Source organism: Ctenopharyngodon idella, chromosome 1 (genome assembly GCF_019924925.1).
Source record: "Ctenopharyngodon idella isolate HZGC_01 chromosome 1, HZGC01, whole genome shotgun sequence".
Lineage (NCBI taxonomy): Eukaryota > Metazoa > Chordata > Actinopteri > Cypriniformes > Xenocyprididae > Ctenopharyngodon > Ctenopharyngodon idella.
The window spans coordinates 4918787-4940067 of record NC_067220.1 but is presented as its reverse complement, the minus strand read 5'-3'; the positions used below and the strand labels follow the sequence as shown (position 1 = coordinate 4940067).

Sequence of the window (21281 nt, the reverse complement as noted above, 5' to 3'; positions counted from 1 at the left end):
TCCGCAGGGAAAGGTTCACCTGGAGCTGCGTCTCAGTGAGGTCATCACAGACAGTGGCGGCGTCTGCCACAAGCTGGCAACACGGTGAGCCAATCACAAGTTCCACACAGCCACCCGTCAGCCAATCAGAGCTCACGAGTGGCAGCCCTTGTGTCTCATCAGATTCACATCTTGTTTTCAGAGAGCCTTTTCACAGACTCTGATGTTATTATTTTTTAAAATTATGTAAATTTTTAACACTATACTTGGTGTTTTCTTACCTTGGCATTAAATTACATTAAATTAAACTAATTAAGTATTTTTAATACAACGGCTAGCAAATTTGAGTTAGTTGGTATCGTGGAATTGTTCTTTTGCTATTGGGGCAAATGGGGATACAAAAATATATATTTGTTGTAGTTTCCGTTCACCACTATAGAAGTCAGAACTATGATGAGACGCCGTACGTACATGAAGCGTTTGTCATCCAACAACCAGTCAGTCGTACTGACTAATTTATCTAGATTCCAACTTGTAACGTTGCTGTGTGTGAAGTTTAGATGTTCACGTAGTGTCTGGTGTGTCGGTTTAATGTTAAATCACGGGCTCAACCAATCATGTGCGTTTGGCGTCTGACAGTCTGACCAATGACTGATGAGTGTTTGGAAACAGTCATTATTCTTGCAGTTCTGTTTGATTGAACGGAAATCGCGATACAGGACTAAAATTACATTACCTTTCAAACGATCCTAATGCTAGGAATATGGTTATTTATTTTCAACAATGTGAATGTCTCAGTTGAGCTTTATTTATTTGTATTCGGTACATTTCACTGTGGATTCTTTGGTAAATCAATCGCATTTCGGCATTATCAGACTTTTACAATATGGACTCGACAGTAATTCAACAACATGTCAGTAACTGTGTTAATTCTAATGCCTGATCTGATATTAATGATTATGTGCAGTCAGATGTTCTTTGTCTGTGTGTCAGTAAATCAAACCAGTGACTAAATGCTCAACTTCACATTGTTTCTCTTAGTAGGATGAAAATAATCTGTTATTTAAACAGTGATTAAATTATATATAGAAATCAATCAAAGAACGCTCCCTTTACAATCGGTGGAGCTGTCAATCAAACAGCGCAAGTTTATCAGTGACTGAATTCTGGACTTGCGCCAAAACTCCCGTTTTATTCAACGAATCTCTTAGTTATATCACGTTTTCACTGTTAGTTATGATGAAAGCATTCGTTAGTGTGCAGAAATTGAGTTACAATGACGAGATCACTGCTTTCATGAGCTCAACAACATGTCTGTGATCGACTACAATGTTCATCACTGCAAACTTTAATGCCACGATCTAAATATAATGCCATAGATCTAAATGTAATGCAGCACTTTTCATGATTAGTTAACCTTGAGAGCAGTAATAGAAAAAACACTAAAAGTTTTCGAGAAAGTAATACTTAGCTATTTCATATGCAAAGATGTTAGCCAATCACAGCAGTGAAGTCTCACAGCGACACGCCCCTTAAAACAGAGCGTTCAAATCAGAGAGATAAAATCAGGGTAGGAAAAATGCCTTTTATTTCTAAATTATGACAATTTTTGATGTAAAAAGCATTCTAACATTATAAGCGCACCCCAGGATACATTATAAAACAATAAAACAACGCAGTTCATGACCCCTTTAAAGATGGTTTTATCATGTTGTCAGTCTAATAGTTCCCCTGATTCTAAAATTTCTAAAAATGAACATGCCTGTTATTTGTTGTTTATGTATCTAGCTCATGGGTTTGATTCCCAGGAAACGCATGAACTAATAAAACGTATACCTTGAATGCAATGCAAGTCACTTTGGATAAAAAGCATCTGCCAAATGCATAAATATAAATGTAAATCCGTTCATTCTAGAGCATGTGATGATCACAAGAGCTTTTGCCTTCAATCTGTGCTTATCAGTGTTGTTTACTGCGGGTTTGTATTTATATTTACAGCATTAGTATGAAAGTCTGGCCAGTTTCTGCACATTTACTGAAGTGCATTTCAGCATCGCAATTCAAGCTCTCTGCTGATCCGGCACTGTGTGAATGTGGTTTGATTAGCGCTTTATTTTAAGAGACAAGAGAAACGCACCACTCAGACTGAGAGTAAATAAGTGAACTGATGTGTGCATGAGTGCGTCTGTGCTGTACTGTGGGTTATCTGGATAAAAATGAGCTTGTTTGATGTCATGTATGTGTGTGTGTGTGTGTGTGTGTGTGTGTGCTCATATAGGCGACCGTACAGCACTGCATGTCTTTGCTTTCGCAGCATCAGTGGCTCCATGTCTGGACCGTTTCCCACACTGGAGCACTCTGGGTAATGAGCTTAGTGTCACAGTGAGCAGCGCTCTCATTCACAGGATATTTATGCAGCTTCCATTTTAAGACACAGTGAGGATGACGTCTTCACACACATACACACACACACACACACACACACACACACAGATTCACTCATGACTGCGCTGCTGTCATTGTGGTGTGAGAGACTTTGACATGGGAAGGTTTTTTTCTCTTCGACAAAACCAGCAATGCGTACTGGTGGCTTTATGTGTGCTGGTCAATATTAGCATGTTTTAGGTGTATTTTTTGCCACTATTTTTGATATTGATAGCCAAGTAAAATGATGCAATCTGCAATCATCAATGCTTCAGTGTGTGTGATGTTCACTGGACTCAGTTCAGCGCTGGACGTCACGGCTGGTGTATTTATGGGCAGCTGTATGACCAGGCCAGACCGCAGCATTATATAAAGAGGCTTAACACACAGGAAGTGCCCTGGAAGGATCTGATGGTATTAGAGATGCTGTAGATCCTGTTCATTCATCAGCATTAGAGCGCTGCTTCATTTACATATCTGAATATAGAATAGCACTGTACGTTTATTTATGATGTGAATCTGCTTTGAATCTGAATTCAAAATTGAGTGTTTGAACCTGTCTGTCAGGACAGTTACCTGCTGATGTTATTCAGCAGATGAAGTCACAACAGAGCTCTGCTCTGATTGGCCGGTTGTGACATCATATAGGATTGCTGCAGTTTGTTTTGAGGCCGTTTGTGACGTGTTGACATTAGTTATTTTTTATAATGTCAAAAAATCATGTTTTTCTACTTTTCATGATTGCAAAAATTCTAGCTGGTGCTATTCTGAATGTCTGAAGCTTTGTATTACCAGCACTTTAAGTTTATTATCTCTCTAAGATTAATCACTTGTTATATCTCTAGTCCTGTCGCGATTATTGATTAATCACCTGATTGTGGTTATTCTATCTAATCACAATTATTTGAGATAACCACAATAACTGTGCAGTTTAAATTTCAATCACACATAAAGAATATAAAGGCCTTCCTTCATGCGAAATTAATGTTTGTGGGTTTAATCAGACTGCATTATTATATTATATAATATTATATCATAGGTGTGTGGGTTTAATCAGCAATTTTTTTTTTTATTATTATATTATACTGTATATGATTCCATGTAGAAAATACCATATTATGAATAAATGTACTGTATATTAGGTCTGATTGTTGACAAAATTTGAGTCTAAATACTAGCGTTTGTTTTCCTACACTGATGTGAATTTAGTGTCCTTCACTTCATGGTGAGCTGTTTATTTAGGGTGAACGCACTTGTAAATGCTCCCAGCAGCTCTTGCGTGTGAAGCTCATAATGATTTTCTTCCGCAGGGTTCTGGAGTGTCAGGATCTGCCGATTGTGAATGGCCAGTGTGATCCGTACGCAGCCGTGTCGTTACTGGGCCCCTCCAGGTAAGATCAAACCCCAAAGTTTATCCTCTCATCCAATTTACAAGTGCCGATTAAGTCTTTCCTATGGCGCGGTTCCCACCACGGCTCAAGGCTTAGCGTGTGACCTTAGAAGAATAAACATACGCTTGAGTTCACCTCATGACCACACGCATTGCTTTAAAATGTGTAATATGTGAAATTCAGTGTTTCCCTGATTGAAGCTGTTGTTTCTATCACACGCAATCAAGGAAGCTAGCAGCAGACCAACAATGTCATAATGGACTATGATAGCAACTGAGACAAAGACACTGCATGCCAATATTGAAGTCAATCAGACCAACAGTACTGTAGCTAGAGCCAATTTCATGTTTTGTTCAATTATAGCGCCACCATGTCCCACCATTTTTTTTTTTTTTTTTTTTCTGTGTCCTCAGAGTGCCCCCATACATAAGTGCGTCAAATTTGGTGAAAATATCTCATTTCGTTTAGGAGTTAAAGACATATATATGTATGAACACATAAGAAATGACACCTGACTTTGATTGCATTTTTTTGCCATTTACTATCAAAATTTTGACATTTGGCCATTAGTGTTTTAGTCAACGACCTGTTTCTGATTTTCCTACTGTGGTTTTGTTTCGATCGGACTAACGGTTTCGAAGATATTCGTGAATGTTGTTTAAACGCTAAATCACAATGTTGCACAAACCATAAGGTGAAACCTAGCATGTTTGATATTGTTGGACTCGGCAAGGATTCAGGAATCCCGTGAAAATAAGTCAACCACATCCAAAGTTATAAGCATGTAAATAATGTTTTTCCACCACTAGGTGGAGCTGGTCTGAAACTTCTCAGACTCCTTCAGGGCATCGTGCCGATGAGCCATACCGAGTTTCGTAAAAATATGTTCATGCTTTCGTAAAATACAGCATTTTACTACAAAATTCAAAATGGCTGATGCCCAAAATAGCTGATTGGATATCAATTGGATATCATTTGACTTGGCATGATTCCGCTTTTATGATTTTTGGACAAACCAGAAGTTAAAAGCAAAAATAGCAAAAATCTTTCAGCATGTAACCAAGTTTGGTCTGAATACGATAAAGCGTTGAGGATATAGAGCCTTGCGTCTGAAATTCGTTCACACGTTTTTCTGAAATGGTTTGACAGAACAACTTTAATTTTTTGTCGGCATGGTCTGAAGATGATCAGATTCAATTTTTGTGAAAATCGGCACAACGTCCTAGGCGGAGTTGAAAAAAGTAGTTTTTTCAGAAAATTCAAAATGGTGGGACAATTTTCATGATGGAAAATGACGTCATAGAGTCTTCAGTGTCACATGATCCTTCAGAAATCATTCTAATATGCTGATTTGCTGCTCAAGAAACGTTTATGATTATTATCAATGTTGTAAACATTCATATTTTTGTGGAAAATGATAAAAAAAATTTTTTATCTTTGATGAATACAAAGTTCAAAAGAACAGCATTTATTTGAAATAGAATCTTTTGTAACATTATAAATGTCTTTACTGTCACTTTTGATCAATTTAATGTGTCCTTGATGAATAAAAGTATTAATTTATTACTGTGATTCAGTCACTGGTTTCAACTCTGCTGTTGCTCACGTCACCTAAAATTGCTGAAAATCACCCCTCACAGGTCAGAGGCCAAGAAGACGAAGGTCAAGCGGAAAACCAACAATCCTCAGTTTGACGAGGTCTTCTTCTTTGAGGTATATGCATGTGTGAACATAATAACACTTGTTTATGTGCACATCAAACATGTACACATAAAGAATCTGCACAGTGAAAGCGTGATTTATTAATTTCAGTAAAAGCAAACTGTTTGTGTAAGTTTTGAGATGAGAGACGTTAGTGATGTTTATCATGTTTATGTCCTGTTTCAGATGGAAAGTTTAATATGGAAATGTAAATGAGGTTTCAGGTGTTTATACCCATGGATTGTGGTTTCTCACTTTAACACTTCCCACACCCTCCACACACAACATTCACCTACAGATCTTTCTCTAAATAATGTCAGTAGTTTAGCGTTCAGACGACAGCCGCTCATGTTATCAGATGTGACAGCTGTTTTCTCTCTGTCCTCGGCTCTGGACTGGATGAGTCACACACACACACATGAACGCGTCCCAGAGGACGACGAGACAAGAGTGTGATTGATTGTGAGACACACAATCCGCTCCATTTATCTCGCAGCCCTCGCGGTCTTTCCCACCCACACTGGACACACACATCATCATCATTATCATCATCAGTGTGAAATATAATTCAGTATCATTAAACACACGTTATTCGCGGATTTGTCAAGTGGTTTGTTGTGTTTCAGACGGTTTATTCAAACGTTACCTCGTGTTATATGTGCAGAGGCACGTCTCAGGTGTGTCATATGTGTCATGTTTCATCACACAGGTGACCAAACCGCTGAGCTACACCAAACGACAGTTCGACGTGGAGGAGGACGACGTGGACAAGCTAGCGCTCAAGTGAGTGTGTGATTCTCAGAAGCAGCCCGTGTTTACACTGAGCCAGTGACGTAACTGTGTTAGTGTATAAACTTCCCATGGTGCATCATGGTCTGTGTTTACGAATCACACTTGTAACATACTTTAAACTGCCCCTATTATGATTTTCAGATATTGCCTTTCATGTAGTGTAAAAAGTTTCAAATGTCAAAGTGAAGATAAATTGATTTTTTGTTTCCTAAAAGAAAGAAGTGATTCTGAACTGAAACGAGTCATCAGTAATTCAGTCTCACTTCCTGCTGAAACTTCATAAGTTTGCAACTAATTTGCATAATACCAGCCTATGGTCTTCATTGGCTGAACAGCATCTGTTTGCCCCGCCCTCAATCACTGTAGTTGTATCTGAGACTGGAAGAGTTTGGTTCGTGTTGGTTGAAGACGCTGTTTTCTGCTGCCAAAGCAAATCCACTTTGATGAGATTGATACGGTAAAACCCACGCCATCGTTACTGTTCGTATCACTGTGAATCGAGCTGAGATTCAGATATGATAATGAGCGTTTGGTTTCTGACCAATCAGGGCAGAGCAGCTCTCAGAAAGGCGGGGCTTAGAGAGACCGAATCCTTGATTGAAGCGTTTCAGACACTGAGAAAAAAAGAGCTGATGGATATTATGGGAAAATGAGTGTTGAATGAATGTAAACCTGTCGTAGGAGCCTCTGAAACAACATCATGAGCTTTGATGTGATGTTTAAATTTACATGTAGAACAAATATAATTCACGGCAGTCGAATAACTCGTGATATTTGTAAATAAAATCAGAGTGATGAGAACATGCAGCTGTGCACGAGGCGTCTGTCGGCTGGATGTGTCTCATCTTGTAGACCGATTCATTTTTGTGATTTGAGTTGTTGTTTTGTAATCTGTACGCGGTGAGGACGTCATTCTCACGCCAGCCGCTGCAACATGTTAATCATGCTAGCAACATGCTAATTATGCTAACTCATGTTAGCAATGTGTTAATGCTGGCAACATGCTATAACAAGGTACCAATGTGTTAAATCATGCTAGCAATATGCTAATTATGCTAACTCATGTTAGCAATGTGTTAAATCATGCTGGGAACATGCTAATCATGCCAACAATATGCTAAAATATGGTAACAATATGTTAAATCATGGTAGCAACATGTTAACAACATGGTAATCATGTTAGCAACATGCTAAAACATGTTAGCAATGTGTTAAAACATGCTAGCAAAATGCTAATCTTGTCAAAACATGTTAACTCAAGCCAGCAATGTGCTAAATCATGCTGGAAACATGCTAATCATGTTATAACATGCAAGCAACATGTTAAATCATGGTAGTAACATGCTAATCATGCTAAAACATGCTACCAACGTGTGAAATCATGCTAACATGTTAGCTGAATGCCAATTCATGCTAACAACATGTTAAATCATACAAGCAAAATGCTAGCAGTTTGTTGAATTGTTGCAAAATGTTAAAACGTGAACAATGTGTTGAATCATGCTGGAAACATGCTAATCATGTTAACAATATGTTATAACATGTTAGAAATGTGTTAAATTATGCTAACAACATGATAATCATAGTAACAATATGTTAAAACATGTTAGCAACATGTTAAATCATGCTAGCAAAATGCTAATCATGTTGAAACATGCTGTCAAGTTAAATCATGCTAAAATGCTAGCAACATGCTAATTCATGCTAACAACATGTTAAATCATACTAGCAACATGCTAGCAGTGTGTTGGATTATGGTAGCTACATGTTAAAACGTGAACAACATGGTAGCAACATGCTAACAGCATGGTAAATCATGTTAGCAACATGTTAAAACATGCTAATGTTTTAACATGTTGAATCAGCATGTGTTGAATCATGCTGGAAACATGCTAATCATGTTAACATGTTATAACATGCTAGCAATGTGTTAAATTATGCTAACATGATAATCATACTAACAATATGTTAAAACATGTTAGCAACATGTTAAATCATGCTAGCAAAATGCAAATCATGCTGACACATGCTAACATGCTAGCAACATTCTAATTCATGCTAATAACATGTTAAATCATACTAGCAACATGCTAGCAGTGTGTTGAATCATGATAGCAACGTGAAAACGCGAACAATATATCAAATCATGCTAGCAACATGTTAAATCATGCTAGCAGTGTGTTAAATCATGGTAGCAACATGTTAATTCGTGCTAGCAATGTGCTAATAATGCTAGCAACATGCTAAAACATGTTAGTAAAAAAATTAACTTTCTCCGAGTAAAACCTTCAAACTTCAAGCTCTTCAAAGTTATTTTAAACTTTCAGACCTGGCTTTCTCAAGCCAACATCAAAGTTAATATTAATATTTAATTTGATTTCATCTTTATTTTAATGAACGTTCTGGGTCCAGTAATGTAAGCGCAGACTCTCTTCTCAGGGTGGACCTGTGGAACGCCAGCAATCTGAAGTTCGGAGACGAGTTTCTGGGAGAGGTACGGGTGCAGCTGAAGGTGCTGGGACAGTCGGGTGTTCATGACGCATGGTACGAGTCTCGTCACGCGTGTTCTGTGTTAGCCGCTCGGGTTTCCAGGGCAGGAGCTCATCCTCCGCTCTCTTTCAGGTACTTCCTGCAGCCCAGAGATAATGGCCATAAATCGGTGAAGGCTGATGAGCTGGGCTCGTTGCGGCTCAACATCGTTTACACGGAGGACCACGTGTTCCCCACGGAGCATTATAACCCGCTCCGTGACCTGCTGCTGCACTCCGCGCACGTCGAGGTCAGTGAGGTCAAGGCAAAGGTGTGTCTGGGGGTTTGGACTGACTAGATGAAATTATGCTCTTCCTCAGTGTTTCTGACTTGCTTTCCAATACAAACATCTAAGTATATAAGCATCTAAATCAAGATACATTTACTGGAGAAGCAAAATGACATACAATAACACAATTAAGTGACTTTACGCTTAAAACAAAACAAATATCTGCCAATGGGGTCAGAAAAATAATCTTGTTTTCCCTTTAAATAATTAAGATTATGTTTCTGACTCCACTGACAGATTGTTTTAAGCATGAATTCAGCTATAAGCTGCTCTAAAACACAATAGTGTCATTTTTCAGATCAATTCAGTTTTTGTTCTTGTCTAATAGTGTCAGTGCAGTCAAATCGATAATGCAGTGTTACTGAATATTAAGCAAATAAATATAATTTGTCATTATTGATCAATCACAATGCTTCTCTCTACAGCCCGTCTCGGCGTCGGCGGCTCACATCTTGGGCGAGGCGTGCCGTGAGAAGCAGGAGGCGGCCGTACCGCTGGTGCGACTCTTCCTGCACTACGGCAAGATCGTGCCTTTCCTCAGTGCCATCGCACACGCAGAGATCAACCGCACGCAGTGAGTAAAACACACATCATCTGCCTTCAGGCGTCTCGACTCGTTCCTCACCTTCCTCCTGTCTCCGCAGGGATCCCAACACTATATTCCGGGGAAACTCGCTCACGTCGAAATGCATCGATGAGACCATGAAGCTGGCGGGGATGCATTACCTGCGGGTCACGCTCAAACCCATCATTGATGAGGTGAGTCTCCTCTCAGTCTCTCCTGTGTTATAACTAACGAGCGCTGCGTTCACCGTGTTGTTTGTGTGTAGATCTGCGCCGACCACAAACCGTGTGAGATTGACCCCGTCAAGCTGAAGGAGTCGGAGAACTTGGACACAAACAGGGTGAGTCTGTTTGCTTTTGCTTTGGTGAATAAACTCATTCGAATCTTCTCTATTGTGTCGTATATCCGAGTGAAACGCTTCGCAAACAAGAACAAATGTAGGGCGGGGCTTGATTTTGTCTGTGGGGAATTGATTGGATGGTTGTGGTTTGCTATTGGTGGATCTCATGTGAGTGACAGGTTGCCCCGCCCTCATCATCAGAAAAGAGAAGAGATGCTGCAAGAGGGAGAAGATATTCTGATTCAAGATTATGAATTTAACACAATAATGATGTGCACTGATAAATCATGTAGAATAAACACTGCAGTTTCGATCGACTGATCTTGCACTGGTTCACGACTTGTCTGTTATTGTCTCATCAGGAAAACCTGCGTCAGTACGTTGATCGGATCTTCAACGCCATCACCAGCTCGGGTGTCAGCTGCCCGACGGTCATGTGTGACATCTTCTTCTCGCTGCGAGAGTCTGCGGCGTCACGCTTTCAAGGTAAACGCTCACACGCCTCACAACAAACATATGTTCTAAGAACGTTTTTCACAAAGTTCATGTTAAGTTATGAAAATGTTATGATGTTTTCATTAAATGTCCAGGGCTGCGTTTCCTAAAAAGCACGATCAACTTGGGGAACATTCCATTTCATCTTTCTTCAAACATTATGGGAACGTTATTTTTTAATGTTTTTGTGGTGACATTTTGAGAACATTATGGAAGACCAGATAACCTTGAAAGAACGTTCTATTAATGTTACTGGAAACATGAAATCATTTTCACCTTTCAGATGCTGCAAGATCTACACCAGAAGTCTTTTATTTGCGGTTTTGAAAGCAGTTTAATAGCAGCTGATAAGCATTAAGATGTCAGATTTCACTGAAGTGTTTCTCAGGGTGTCGTTAGCAGTAATAACTCTACTGTAGACTCAGGCATTAGTTTTTTTCACCAGAATACTTGTGTTCTCCACAGCTTTCTGCTGTGTTTATCTGTCAGTGTTATACTGCCACCTTCAGATCACAGATCAACACTGCAGAGAACAGGAATGGCTTGATTTTCAAACTTTCTCTCAAAGTATGAACAAACGTTCTTCCAGAAACGTTAATAGAACGTTCATTCAAAGTTATCTGGTCTTTAATAATGTTCTCAAAACATTAAAAAATTCTATTTATACATCATTCCTGGAATGTTTTTTTTTTTTCTGAAATGTTTCAGACATTCAAAAGTAACGTTCCCATAATGTTAGAAGAATGGAATGTTCCCTAAACGCTCGTATAACCAAGAAAAAAAAGTAAACTTTAAAAAAACTGGTCGTTTTGAATGTTCTGAGAACATTCAGAAATAATGTTAATGGGAATGTTATCAAAATGTTCTTAGAACATATTATTTATTATCTGGAGCAGTTTTAAATGAGTGATGAGAGATGTGTTCTGATGATGCTGTGGTGTGTGTTTTCACAGTCGATCCGGATGTGCGGTACACGGCCGTCAGTAGTTTCATCTTCCTCCGCTTCTTTGCACCTGCCATCCTGTCACCGAGCCTCTTCCACCTGCGACCGCATCACCCGGTGTGTACGACGCCCTCCCACACACACGCTCAGTTCAGTTCTTCATCGTGATCTAAAACTTGATTCTTATCTGTTTTGTCTCTTGTTGTCTGTGTAAAGGATCCATGCACGTCTCGGACGCTGACGCTCATTTCCAAAACCATCCAAACTCTGGGAAGCCTGGCCAAGTCCAAATCTGTAAGTGTGCTCACAATAATTAATTACAGTTACACATCCTAAAGTGATACATTATTTATAATATAATATAATATGTAAAATACTAGTATTATTCATATAACATTATAACATTAAAACATTGTAACTAAGTGAAATACTGATAGGGACTATGAGAGAAACTGTCCTCTGTCTGGACCGTAATGATGTCACTTCCTGAAATCTGAAAGATCCAGTGTTAATTTTGTGTTATTTATATACTATTACAATATTTTTTACTACATATATATATATATATATATATATATATATATATAGTAATTTTAGTTTTAGTAATTTTGTGATGTGCTTTGTCATTTTTATTAGTTTTTTTGTTTTTAAATATTTCGACATAACTTTAATGAATACATTTTACTCGTAAGTTTTAGTAATTTTAATATTTAAAACTTTTTTTTTCATGGCTAACATTTTTAATTTTTTCGTTTTTTCATGTAATATTAATTTTATTTCATTTCAGCTTGATTTCGAAAATAATTTGCAATAGTTTTAGTGAACAATAACTCTAAAGATCAAACCATTTTTTTTAACAGCAGGTAATATCACCGCATAACAAGGTTGAACAGTTTTTTTTTTGCACAAAAAAATACATATATACAGTTAAAGTGTGATATTTACATTTTAATAAAAAGCATTTAGGTAGTAAATTCAATGTTTTTTATTCTTTATAACCCATTTAAATGTAGTGATGGTGACATGCAGACTGATATTCTGATCAATAACATTAATAGAACTGAAACTTTCTTAGTTGGACGTTCGTCTGTTTTTTTTAAATGTTACTTCTTGTTTCAGAACATTCAGAGAACATTCAAAAGTAACATTCATATAATGTTTGCAAAATGGAATGTTCTCTAAAGGTTCAAAAAAACGTTTTAAAACATTTAAAAGTGTTTTTTAACGTTTTCATAACTTGATGGGAACGTTCTTAGAAAATGTTTCTGTTAGCTGTAAGGTTCCTCTCTGTGATAGTGAGCGCTCTTCTCTTCTCGCTGTTACAGGCCAATTTCAAAGAGTCCTACATGGCCGCATTCTACGACTACTTCAATGAACAAAAGTACGCTGACGCAGTGAAGAACGTGAGTATATCTACACATTATATATCACATATATCTCTGTGTCAGCGTGTTCTGACGTGAGCTGCGTGTGCCCTCTGTCTAGTTCCTGGATCTGATATCGTCCTCGGCTCGCTGGGATCAGAAGAGCATCGAGACGCCCATCATGCTGAAGGAAGGGTGAGAGACGCTCATGGTCCAATCATACGGCTCATACAGCCGTCACGTGTCACACAGGCTTTATTAGTGTGAGGATGAATCAGCATGTGTGTGTGTGTTTGTGTTTCTCTGCTGGACGCAGGAGCGTTAAACTCGTTATTAAGAGGTTTGATGCCAAGGGCTCTGGCAGGTAAGATGCCGTTGTGACCTTTGACCCTTAATACGTGACCTCCTGACCCTCCCCAGCATCTGAGACCGAATTAGAATACCCAAATCTCTGTTCTAGTCGTGATGTTCCTGCTGGACTCTCCCTTCCCGGTTATAGTGAGCACAGAGCCACACCCACCTATTACATTATCACCACAGACCAATAGGAGTTCAGAGGTGTTTAGCAACCAGAGTGAACTTTTCCAGAAAGCTGCTTCAAACTCCAAATGAACTTCGTTTTGGCCTGATTTTGTTCGAAATGAAGTCACACCAGTTCGTTCTTCGATTTCACTTGAAGCATATCGAGGCCTTGAGTGACACACAGACCCTTTCTAGTGCTCATCTGATGTTTAGAGAGCAGATGACTGATAGATGCAAACCCAGACAGAGAACAAGACTGATCAGATGATGCTCCTTCAGAGAACATGTGACTGAACCTGATCCTACATGACCAATAAATCAGACTCAAAGGAGTCACTAGTTGTCATCCAGTAAGAGTCCAGAGATATAAACGAACGCAGAGCAGCTCAGATCATCTGATGAGAAATCTCTGAGTTTGAGCTGCAAATCTCACTGTTGAGACACACTATTATAGTTTTGTTTTTAGTCATTTTAGTTAAGTTTTAGTAAAATTAAATTTTTTGTTGCATCTTTTTGTCATTTTTGTTGCAAAAGTCTCCATTTGCTCTTCATTTATTCTTAATTTGCCCATCAATTGAGATATTAAAGATAATTAAATGTTTTGAAAACATTTTTTCTTGGTTATGTGAACGTTAAATGTTCAAACATTATCAAAACGATACTTTTGAATGTTCTCTGAACGTTTTGAAACAAGAGGTAACATTTAAAAAACGTCAGATGATCGTCCAACTAAAACGTTCAGTGAACAATGTATAAATAATGTTTCTGTAAATAACGTTCTGGGAACATTATTAAAGACCAGATAACTTTGAACAAATGCTCTATTAACGTTACTGGAAGAATGTTTGTTTGTAACCTTGAGAGAACCTTCCCAGAACGTTCCCTGTTAGCTGGGAATGTGAATCAGTGATTTAGACTGGAAGGAGTTTGAGTTTCTGAAGGGTTTTTCTGCTCTGACCTTCTAGGTTCATGATCAAACGAGCTCAAGGGCGAAACCGCTTCGGTCTGAAGAACTTCAAGAAGAGATGGTTCCGCCTCACGAACCACGAGTTCACCTACCATAAAACCAAAGGTAACGCAAAAGGTTTGTCCCAAACTCTCATTACAGGTGTGTGAGGCGTCTGTTCGTCTGTGATACGATCATCAGAGCATCAACACTGCTGATTATCTCAATGACAGTCCATATACAGAAACATTATTGTAAAAACACTGATTCTCTTTGATGAGAATTTGCTCATCGGTCGACAGAAATAATGGCAAATATTCCAGATGTTCGATGCATCGCCACTTTAGTCAACCATTATGATTATTTATTTTGTCATGAATTAAAAAAAAACACAAAACGTACAGTACAGTTTGGAGGGTTTTTTTTAATACTTTTATTCATTAAGGACACATTTATTAAAAGTGACAGTAAAGACATTTATAATGTTACAAAAGATTTTATTTTAAATAAATGCTGTTCTTTTGAACTTCCTACTCATCAAAACATCTTGAAAAATAAAATGCATCACGGTTTCCACAAAAATATGAAGCAGAAAACACTGGCACACACTAATAATTCAAAGATTTTCCTGTCTGTACACCGTTTATAAATCCATCCATCCAGTCCAGTCCAGTTTGTGTTGGTCATTGATGAGTTTCGTGTGTTCTTTAGTGCTGATGTGTGTCTGTTGTTGTGTCCAGGAGAGGGCGCTCTGTGCAGCATCCCTATAGAAAACATCCTGGCTGTGGAGAGACTAGAGGAAGAGTCCTTTAAAATGAAGAATGTAAGAGGAACTCTTTCAGATTAAGATTTGATTTGTGTGTATGCAGCATCTGTGATTCTTGTTGTTCCTCCAGATGTTCCAGGTCATCCAGCCAGAGAGGGCGCTCTACATCCAGGCCAATAACTGCGTGGAGGCCCGCGACTGGATCGACATCCTGACCAAGGTCAGTCAGTGTAACCGCAAGCGTCTGAGCACGTACCACCCGTCGGCCTACCTCAATGGACACTGGCTCTGCTGCAAGCTGTCGGCGGATGCGGCGCCCGGCTGTACGCCCTGCACGGGGTGAGTCCAGAATCCTGTTTTTGTTTCCCTAAAAGAAAGAAGCAAATGCGTCGTCAGTATTTCGAGTCTCAAGATTATGTAGGTTTGTAACTAATTTGCATAAAGCAGGTGAACAGCGTCTCTTTGCCCCGCCCTCAATCACTGTAGTTGTATCTGAGACTGGAAGAGTTTGGTTCGTGTTGGTCGAAGACGCTGTTTTCTGCTGCCAAAGCAAATCCACTTTGATGAGATTGATACGGTAAAACCCACGCCATCGTTACTGTTCATATCACTGTGAATCAAGAGCTAAGATTCAGATATGATAATGAGCATTTGGTTTCTGACCACTCAGAGCAGAGCAGCTCTCAGAAAGGCGGGGCTCAGAGAGACCGAATCCTTGATCGAAGCGTTTCAGACACTGAGAGAAAAGAGCTGATGGATATTATGGGAAAATTTGTGATTTTTGAACTTGAATGCGTGTAAACCTGTCGCAGGAGACTCTAAAACAAAATGAGCAACTTTAAAATAGCATAATAGGGGTACTTTAATAATTTAAAAAAAAAAACAGCCGAAACATGCTGGAAAATACTTCTAATGTTTGACCCTGTGATGTCATCATGTCTGTGTTCTGTCTCTCAGGGGACTTCCTGCCAACATCCAGCTGGACGTGGATGGAGACCGAGAGACGGAGAGGATCTACTCGCTCTACAGCACCTACATGTCCAAACTCGTGAAGATGCAGGGTGAGCGAGAGACAACACACACTATACACACATGATCCGTCACGTTGACGTTCATGCATGCTGAAGACACTTTTATCCAAAGCATTCACATTAAACATTCATTCATTAGGGGTCAGGAACTGAAGGTGAGGCGTATTGTGATCGCTGGCGTTCTTATTATTCTTCTTCCTCCGCTCTGGGAGTCTATGGAAGCCCATAGAACTGCTTGCAGGAAGGTTATGAAATTTGGCACACTGAGAGTCCCAATATTAACCACACCAATTTTGGAGTCTCTAACTCAATCCCTCTAGCGCCACCACCCGTCCAAAGTTTCACTCATGTTTATGCTAATAACATTTGAACCGTAAGGGCTAGAAACAAAATTCTGTTACGAAATTTGTTTCGCCATTTTGAATTTTCCGAAAAAAAAAAACTTTTTCGAACTCCTCCTAGATGCTTTGTCTGAATTTCACGAAAATTGAACCAGATCTTCTTCAGACCATGGCGACAAAAAGTTATGGAGTTTAAGTCGACTTGTCAAACCGTTCTTGAATAACGCGCAGAAGAATTTTGCGAAAATAGACATAAGGCTGTATCTCCGCAACACTTTATCGTATTCAGACTTCAAACTTGGTCCATGTCATCACAAGCATGACCTGAGGTTACATGCTGCGTTTTGCCACAGCGCCACCTACTGGTCCAGAGATAAGAAAAATGACATGCCTATGGAATGATATCCAATTTTCCCATATCGGCCATTTTGAATTTTTCGAAAAACCTACTTTTTCGGACTCCTCCTAGACGCTTTGTCTGATTTTCATGAAAATTGAACCGTCTTCAGACCATGTCGACAAAATGTCAAACCTTTCTTGAATATTGCACAAATTAATTAATTAAAAATAGACGCAAGGTTGTATCTCCGCAACGCTTTACCGTATTCAGACCATACTTGGTCCATGTCATCACAAGCATGACCTGAGGTTATATGCTGCATTTCACCACAGCACCACCTACTGGTCCGGAGATACAAAAATTTTTTATTTTTGCTTATAACTTCTGAATGATTTGACCAAAAATCATAATAGTGGTCTCATTATATTTGGAGCATCATGCCAAGTCAAATGATATCCAATTTTCCCATATCAGCCATTTTGAATTTTGTAGTTAAATGCTGTCTTTTACGAACACATGAGCATATCATTACGAAACTCAGTATCAGCTCGACAAAGGAGTATTTATGCTTTTTCAGCCATTTTGTCTACAATCATCTTAATGATTTGGAGTCTCTCAATCCCTCTAGCGCCACCACCTGTGCAAAGTTTCACTCATGTTTATGCTAATAACGTTTGAACCGTAAGGGCTAGCAACAAAATTCTCATTTTCTCTTATTCCGTGGCTCAAGCCGATTCAATTGCATTCCAGATCTATACCAGATCATCTTCAGACCATGCTGACAAAGAGTTATGGAATTCAAGTCGATTTGTCAAACCGTTCTTGAAGAATGCGCAAATTAATGTGCATAATAAGTTTGCGGAAATAGACATAAGGCTGTATCTCCACAACGCTTTATCGTATTCAGACCAAACTTGGTCCATGTCATCACAAGTATAATCTGAGGCTACATGCTGCATTTCAGCACAGCGCCACCTACTGGTCCGGAGATACGAAAAATGGCTATTTTTGCTTATAACATCTGAATGGTTTGCCCAAAAATCATAAAAGTGGTCGTTATATTCAGGGCATCATGCCGTGTCGAATGATATCCAGCTTTTCCCATATCGGCCATTTTGATTTTTCCACAAAACCTACTTTTTCAAACTCCTCCTAGACACTTTATCCAATTTTCATGAAAATTTAACCAGATCACCTTCAGACTATGGCAACAAAAAGTTGGAACAAAAAGGAATTCAAGTCCATTTGTCAAACAGTTCTCGAATAATATGCAAATTAATGCACAAAATAAGTTTGCATCGGCCATTTGGAGAAATATGAACTTGTAGAAATATATGTCATTACGAAACTCAGTATGGGCCATCGGCACGATGCCCTGAAGGAGTATTTATGCTTTTTCAGCCATTTTGCGTACAGTCATCTTAATATGTCTTTAATTGCTCATTGATGCAGTTGGTCTGACGCTCCCAGCCATCCTGGCATGACTTATCGTGCCCCTTAATGGCTGCTTGCAGCTATATTTTTATCAGTACATGCATTCCCTAGGAATCGAACCCATGACCCTCATGTCTACTCTACAGTTAGAATCAGCATGATGAGGTTGCAAACGTGATGCATCAGTGCTGTAACGCGTCTCTTCTCTCCATCCAGAGGCGTGTGGCAGTAAGTCGGTGTACGACGGCCCGGAGCAGGAGGAATACTCCACATTTGTGATCGACGACCCGCAGGAGACGTATAAAACCCTGAGACTCGTCATCTCAGCCGTACAGACACTGGAGCAGCAGCACATGCAGTACAAACGCGACAAGTTCAGGAAAACCAAGTATGGAAGCCAGTAAGTATCACTGATCAGTCAAGCGCTTTTCACAATACACATCATTTCAAAGCAGCTTTAGGAAGTAGGAAATAGACTTCCCTTTTCCGTTACAATGCATCACGTTTGTGTTTACAGGGAACATCCAATCGGTGATCAGAGCTTCCAGTGCTACATCCGCCAGCAGTCAGAAAGCTCCACCTACTCCATCTGACCACGCCCACAGCAGACTCTGCATGGCCTCCACAGCAACAGTTGTGATTGACAGGAAGGCGGCCACAGACGAAAGCTAACCGACAGCTTCCTCTGAACGGCGTCGGCCACGCACTTTATGCGTCACGCGCTCCGGTGGACGATGTAGCTTCGCCTCGCAGCGCGTTTTAACATTTCCTGATGTTTTTAAGCTAGAAGGCGGTAAGACGTCCTCTAGTTGTGGATGTTTTTATAAACTGAGTATTCCAGTCGAAGTCTTCAGGACCACAATCCTTTGCTTTCACAGGGTTTTGAGATGTTCGGCTGAACCTGATGTTTTTAACTGATGTAACTAGATGATGAGAAATGTTCTGCTCTGTTTCTGCCTGCACTTGCCCTCCGTTCAGACGTGTCCAGTATTGACTCACCCTCTTAGTAGCAACTGATGAAGTGCTGCATTGTGGGAAATGTGTCGTGTGTGTCGGAGCATGCCAGACGTCCTCATCCCAGCATGTGGCGTGACACTGAACGAGTTTCTCACGGTTTGTGGGTCCAGTCGTGTTCAGCGTCACATGAACGTCTCTGCCAGAAATTTTGTGTTTTTATACTTCCTGTTGTGTCTCACGTCCTGTAGGAACGTGTTTTAAATTGTGTGTGTGAGTGTGTGAGAGAGAGTGTGTGTGAGAAATTGAAGCGAGCGCGCATGAGTGTGTTTTATTGATTAATAATGGATAATAACTCCCAGTCCATCCCGTCACACTTTATAGAAACTTTTGATATGGATGTGATTATTTTGGTGCATTTCATGAAAACTATCAAGAACATGTCCTGGTCATATTTCACCCTAAAATCAAAACAATATAAATAAATATAAATATATATTATATATATTTAAGATTATTTGGATAAAAGCGTCTGCTAAATGAACTGAATGTGAATGTGTGTGTGTCTGTATATATATATATATGTATATACAGTATATAATATATATTAGAGATGCACCGATACTAAATTTCTCCACCGGTACCGATAACCGATTATTCAGAGAGATTTCTGCTGATAATTTGGGGGTCCTGCCTTTTATACCTTCTTTTAAATTAATGATAATTTCATTATGATTAATAATTAATCATTATATTTTGAAAGAAATGCAAAGAAAACCTTTATTCTCTCTATTTCATCAGCTTGTTTCACAGTAACTGCTATCAGTTATAAACAAACACATTACTCAAATTAATATTAACACACATTAACTAAATTCTGAAGATTAAATTGATATTTCTTAACTTTCTGAATGTTATTAATTCATATAATTACTATTAATATTGAACATCAAACTGGTTTCTTAGTATTTTCTTTACACAAAGCACAAATTCAGTGCATTGTCCTGCCCTCTTTTGATTGACAGGATATATCGGCCCTGTCGGCTGTTTTTATCAGCTGATAGTGTGATAATTTGCTTTTATTGGCCGATATATCGGTGCATCTCTAAAATATATATATGTATATATTCACACTATCAGCTATCGAAAAAATTTGCTTTTATCGGCCAATACCAATTATATTTTAACATGTATATTTATACACACACACATATATATTAATATTTACATATCTTAGTGCTTAAAGAAACATTTTGTGAGCATTCTGACATAATTTTGATGACAATTTAACACATTTAACCCTTCAAATTCACATTATTGTAATGCTAAATATTTTTACAGTAATGTGACAAATACTGATGCTTTATTTTCTATACAGGGAAAATCATTTCTTATTTTCTAATGATTTAGGGGTGAAATATGCGCTGGAGATTCATGTTTCGTATGGTGTTGTATTTTTGTTAACACGGTTCCTGTACGTCCTTCAGTCATGCATGTTTCAGTGCTTATGCATTTCAGCCCTGTTTTCCCGCCCAAATGAATTGCTATTTATTTTTATATCACAGAATAATGCTTTTGTGAAGAAAAAAAAAACAAGAAATAATCCAAACGCACAGTATGAAGTATGCAATAATGTCACTTGTGAGCAATTCTCCTGTTCTTGATGTGTTCAGTATCTGATGAAGGAGCCTCAGAAGGGTGTTTTGTATGACGAGTGTTCATGTGACGTGTGTACAGACCAACTGAGTGAATGAGATGCACCTTTCTTTTGTCCAAATGAAGGCAATAGCAAAGAGATCCGTGTCTGAGTCTTTATTCTCAAAAACTGCTAGCTTTCAAAACAGCTTCTCAAAGACACTAAACATAGAAGAAACGTTTAAGCTCCTCATGAGCTCAGATGTTTCTCCTAAAACATCAGACTCAAATGAGTCACTAGTTCAGCTCGTGTCATTTAATGAGAAATGTTTGAGGTGATACTGAGATCTGGTATCCTGTTTAAAACATTGTTGAGATCTTTTATGAAACTTCTTTTTCTTTTTCCATTTGTCCAGTGAATAAAAACACAAACTGTTTTAACTGGAGAAATTAAGAGGATAAATTCATTATTTATCAAGAGCAAAATCAGCTTTAATTCC

General features: G+C 38.8%; 1 protein-coding gene across 5 annotated transcripts in view; it reads left to right on the top strand.

Moving 5' to 3' along the window:
- rasa3 (RAS p21 protein activator 3) overlaps positions 1 to 20941 on the top strand; it is a 44057-nt gene extending 23116 nt beyond the window's left edge. For 2 of the 5 annotated variants that reach the window (XM_051903351.1, XM_051903315.1), the window contains exons 5-24: positions 8 to 84; positions 3714 to 3794; positions 5435 to 5507; positions 6205 to 6278; positions 8727 to 8831; positions 8910 to 9087; positions 9531 to 9679; positions 9750 to 9864; positions 9936 to 10010; positions 10373 to 10496; positions 11459 to 11565; positions 11665 to 11742; positions 12774 to 12851; positions 12934 to 13007; positions 14300 to 14418; positions 15021 to 15103; positions 15177 to 15385; positions 16004 to 16107; positions 18409 to 18592; positions 18710 to 20941. In XM_051903351.1, coding sequence (XP_051759311.1) covers positions 8 to 84; positions 3714 to 3794; positions 5435 to 5507; positions 6205 to 6278; positions 8727 to 8831; positions 8910 to 9087; positions 9531 to 9679; positions 9750 to 9864; positions 9936 to 10010; positions 10373 to 10496; positions 11459 to 11565; positions 11665 to 11742; positions 12774 to 12851; positions 12934 to 13007; positions 14300 to 14418; positions 15021 to 15103; positions 15177 to 15385; positions 16004 to 16107; positions 18409 to 18592; positions 18710 to 18785 — 2163 coding nt within the window. In that variant the 3' untranslated portion in view covers positions 18786 to 20941. The remainder of the gene's footprint in view (positions 1 to 7; positions 85 to 3713; positions 3795 to 5434; positions 5508 to 6204; positions 6279 to 8726; positions 8832 to 8909; positions 9088 to 9530; positions 9680 to 9749; positions 9865 to 9935; positions 10011 to 10372; positions 10497 to 11458; positions 11566 to 11664; positions 11743 to 12773; positions 12852 to 12933; positions 13008 to 14299; positions 14419 to 15020; positions 15104 to 15176; positions 15386 to 16003; positions 16108 to 18408; positions 18593 to 18709) is intronic. The other 3 variants (XM_051903340.1, XM_051903334.1, XM_051903325.1) reach the window with 3 other exon arrangements.
- The last annotated feature ends 340 nt before the right edge of the window (positions 20942 to 21281 follow it).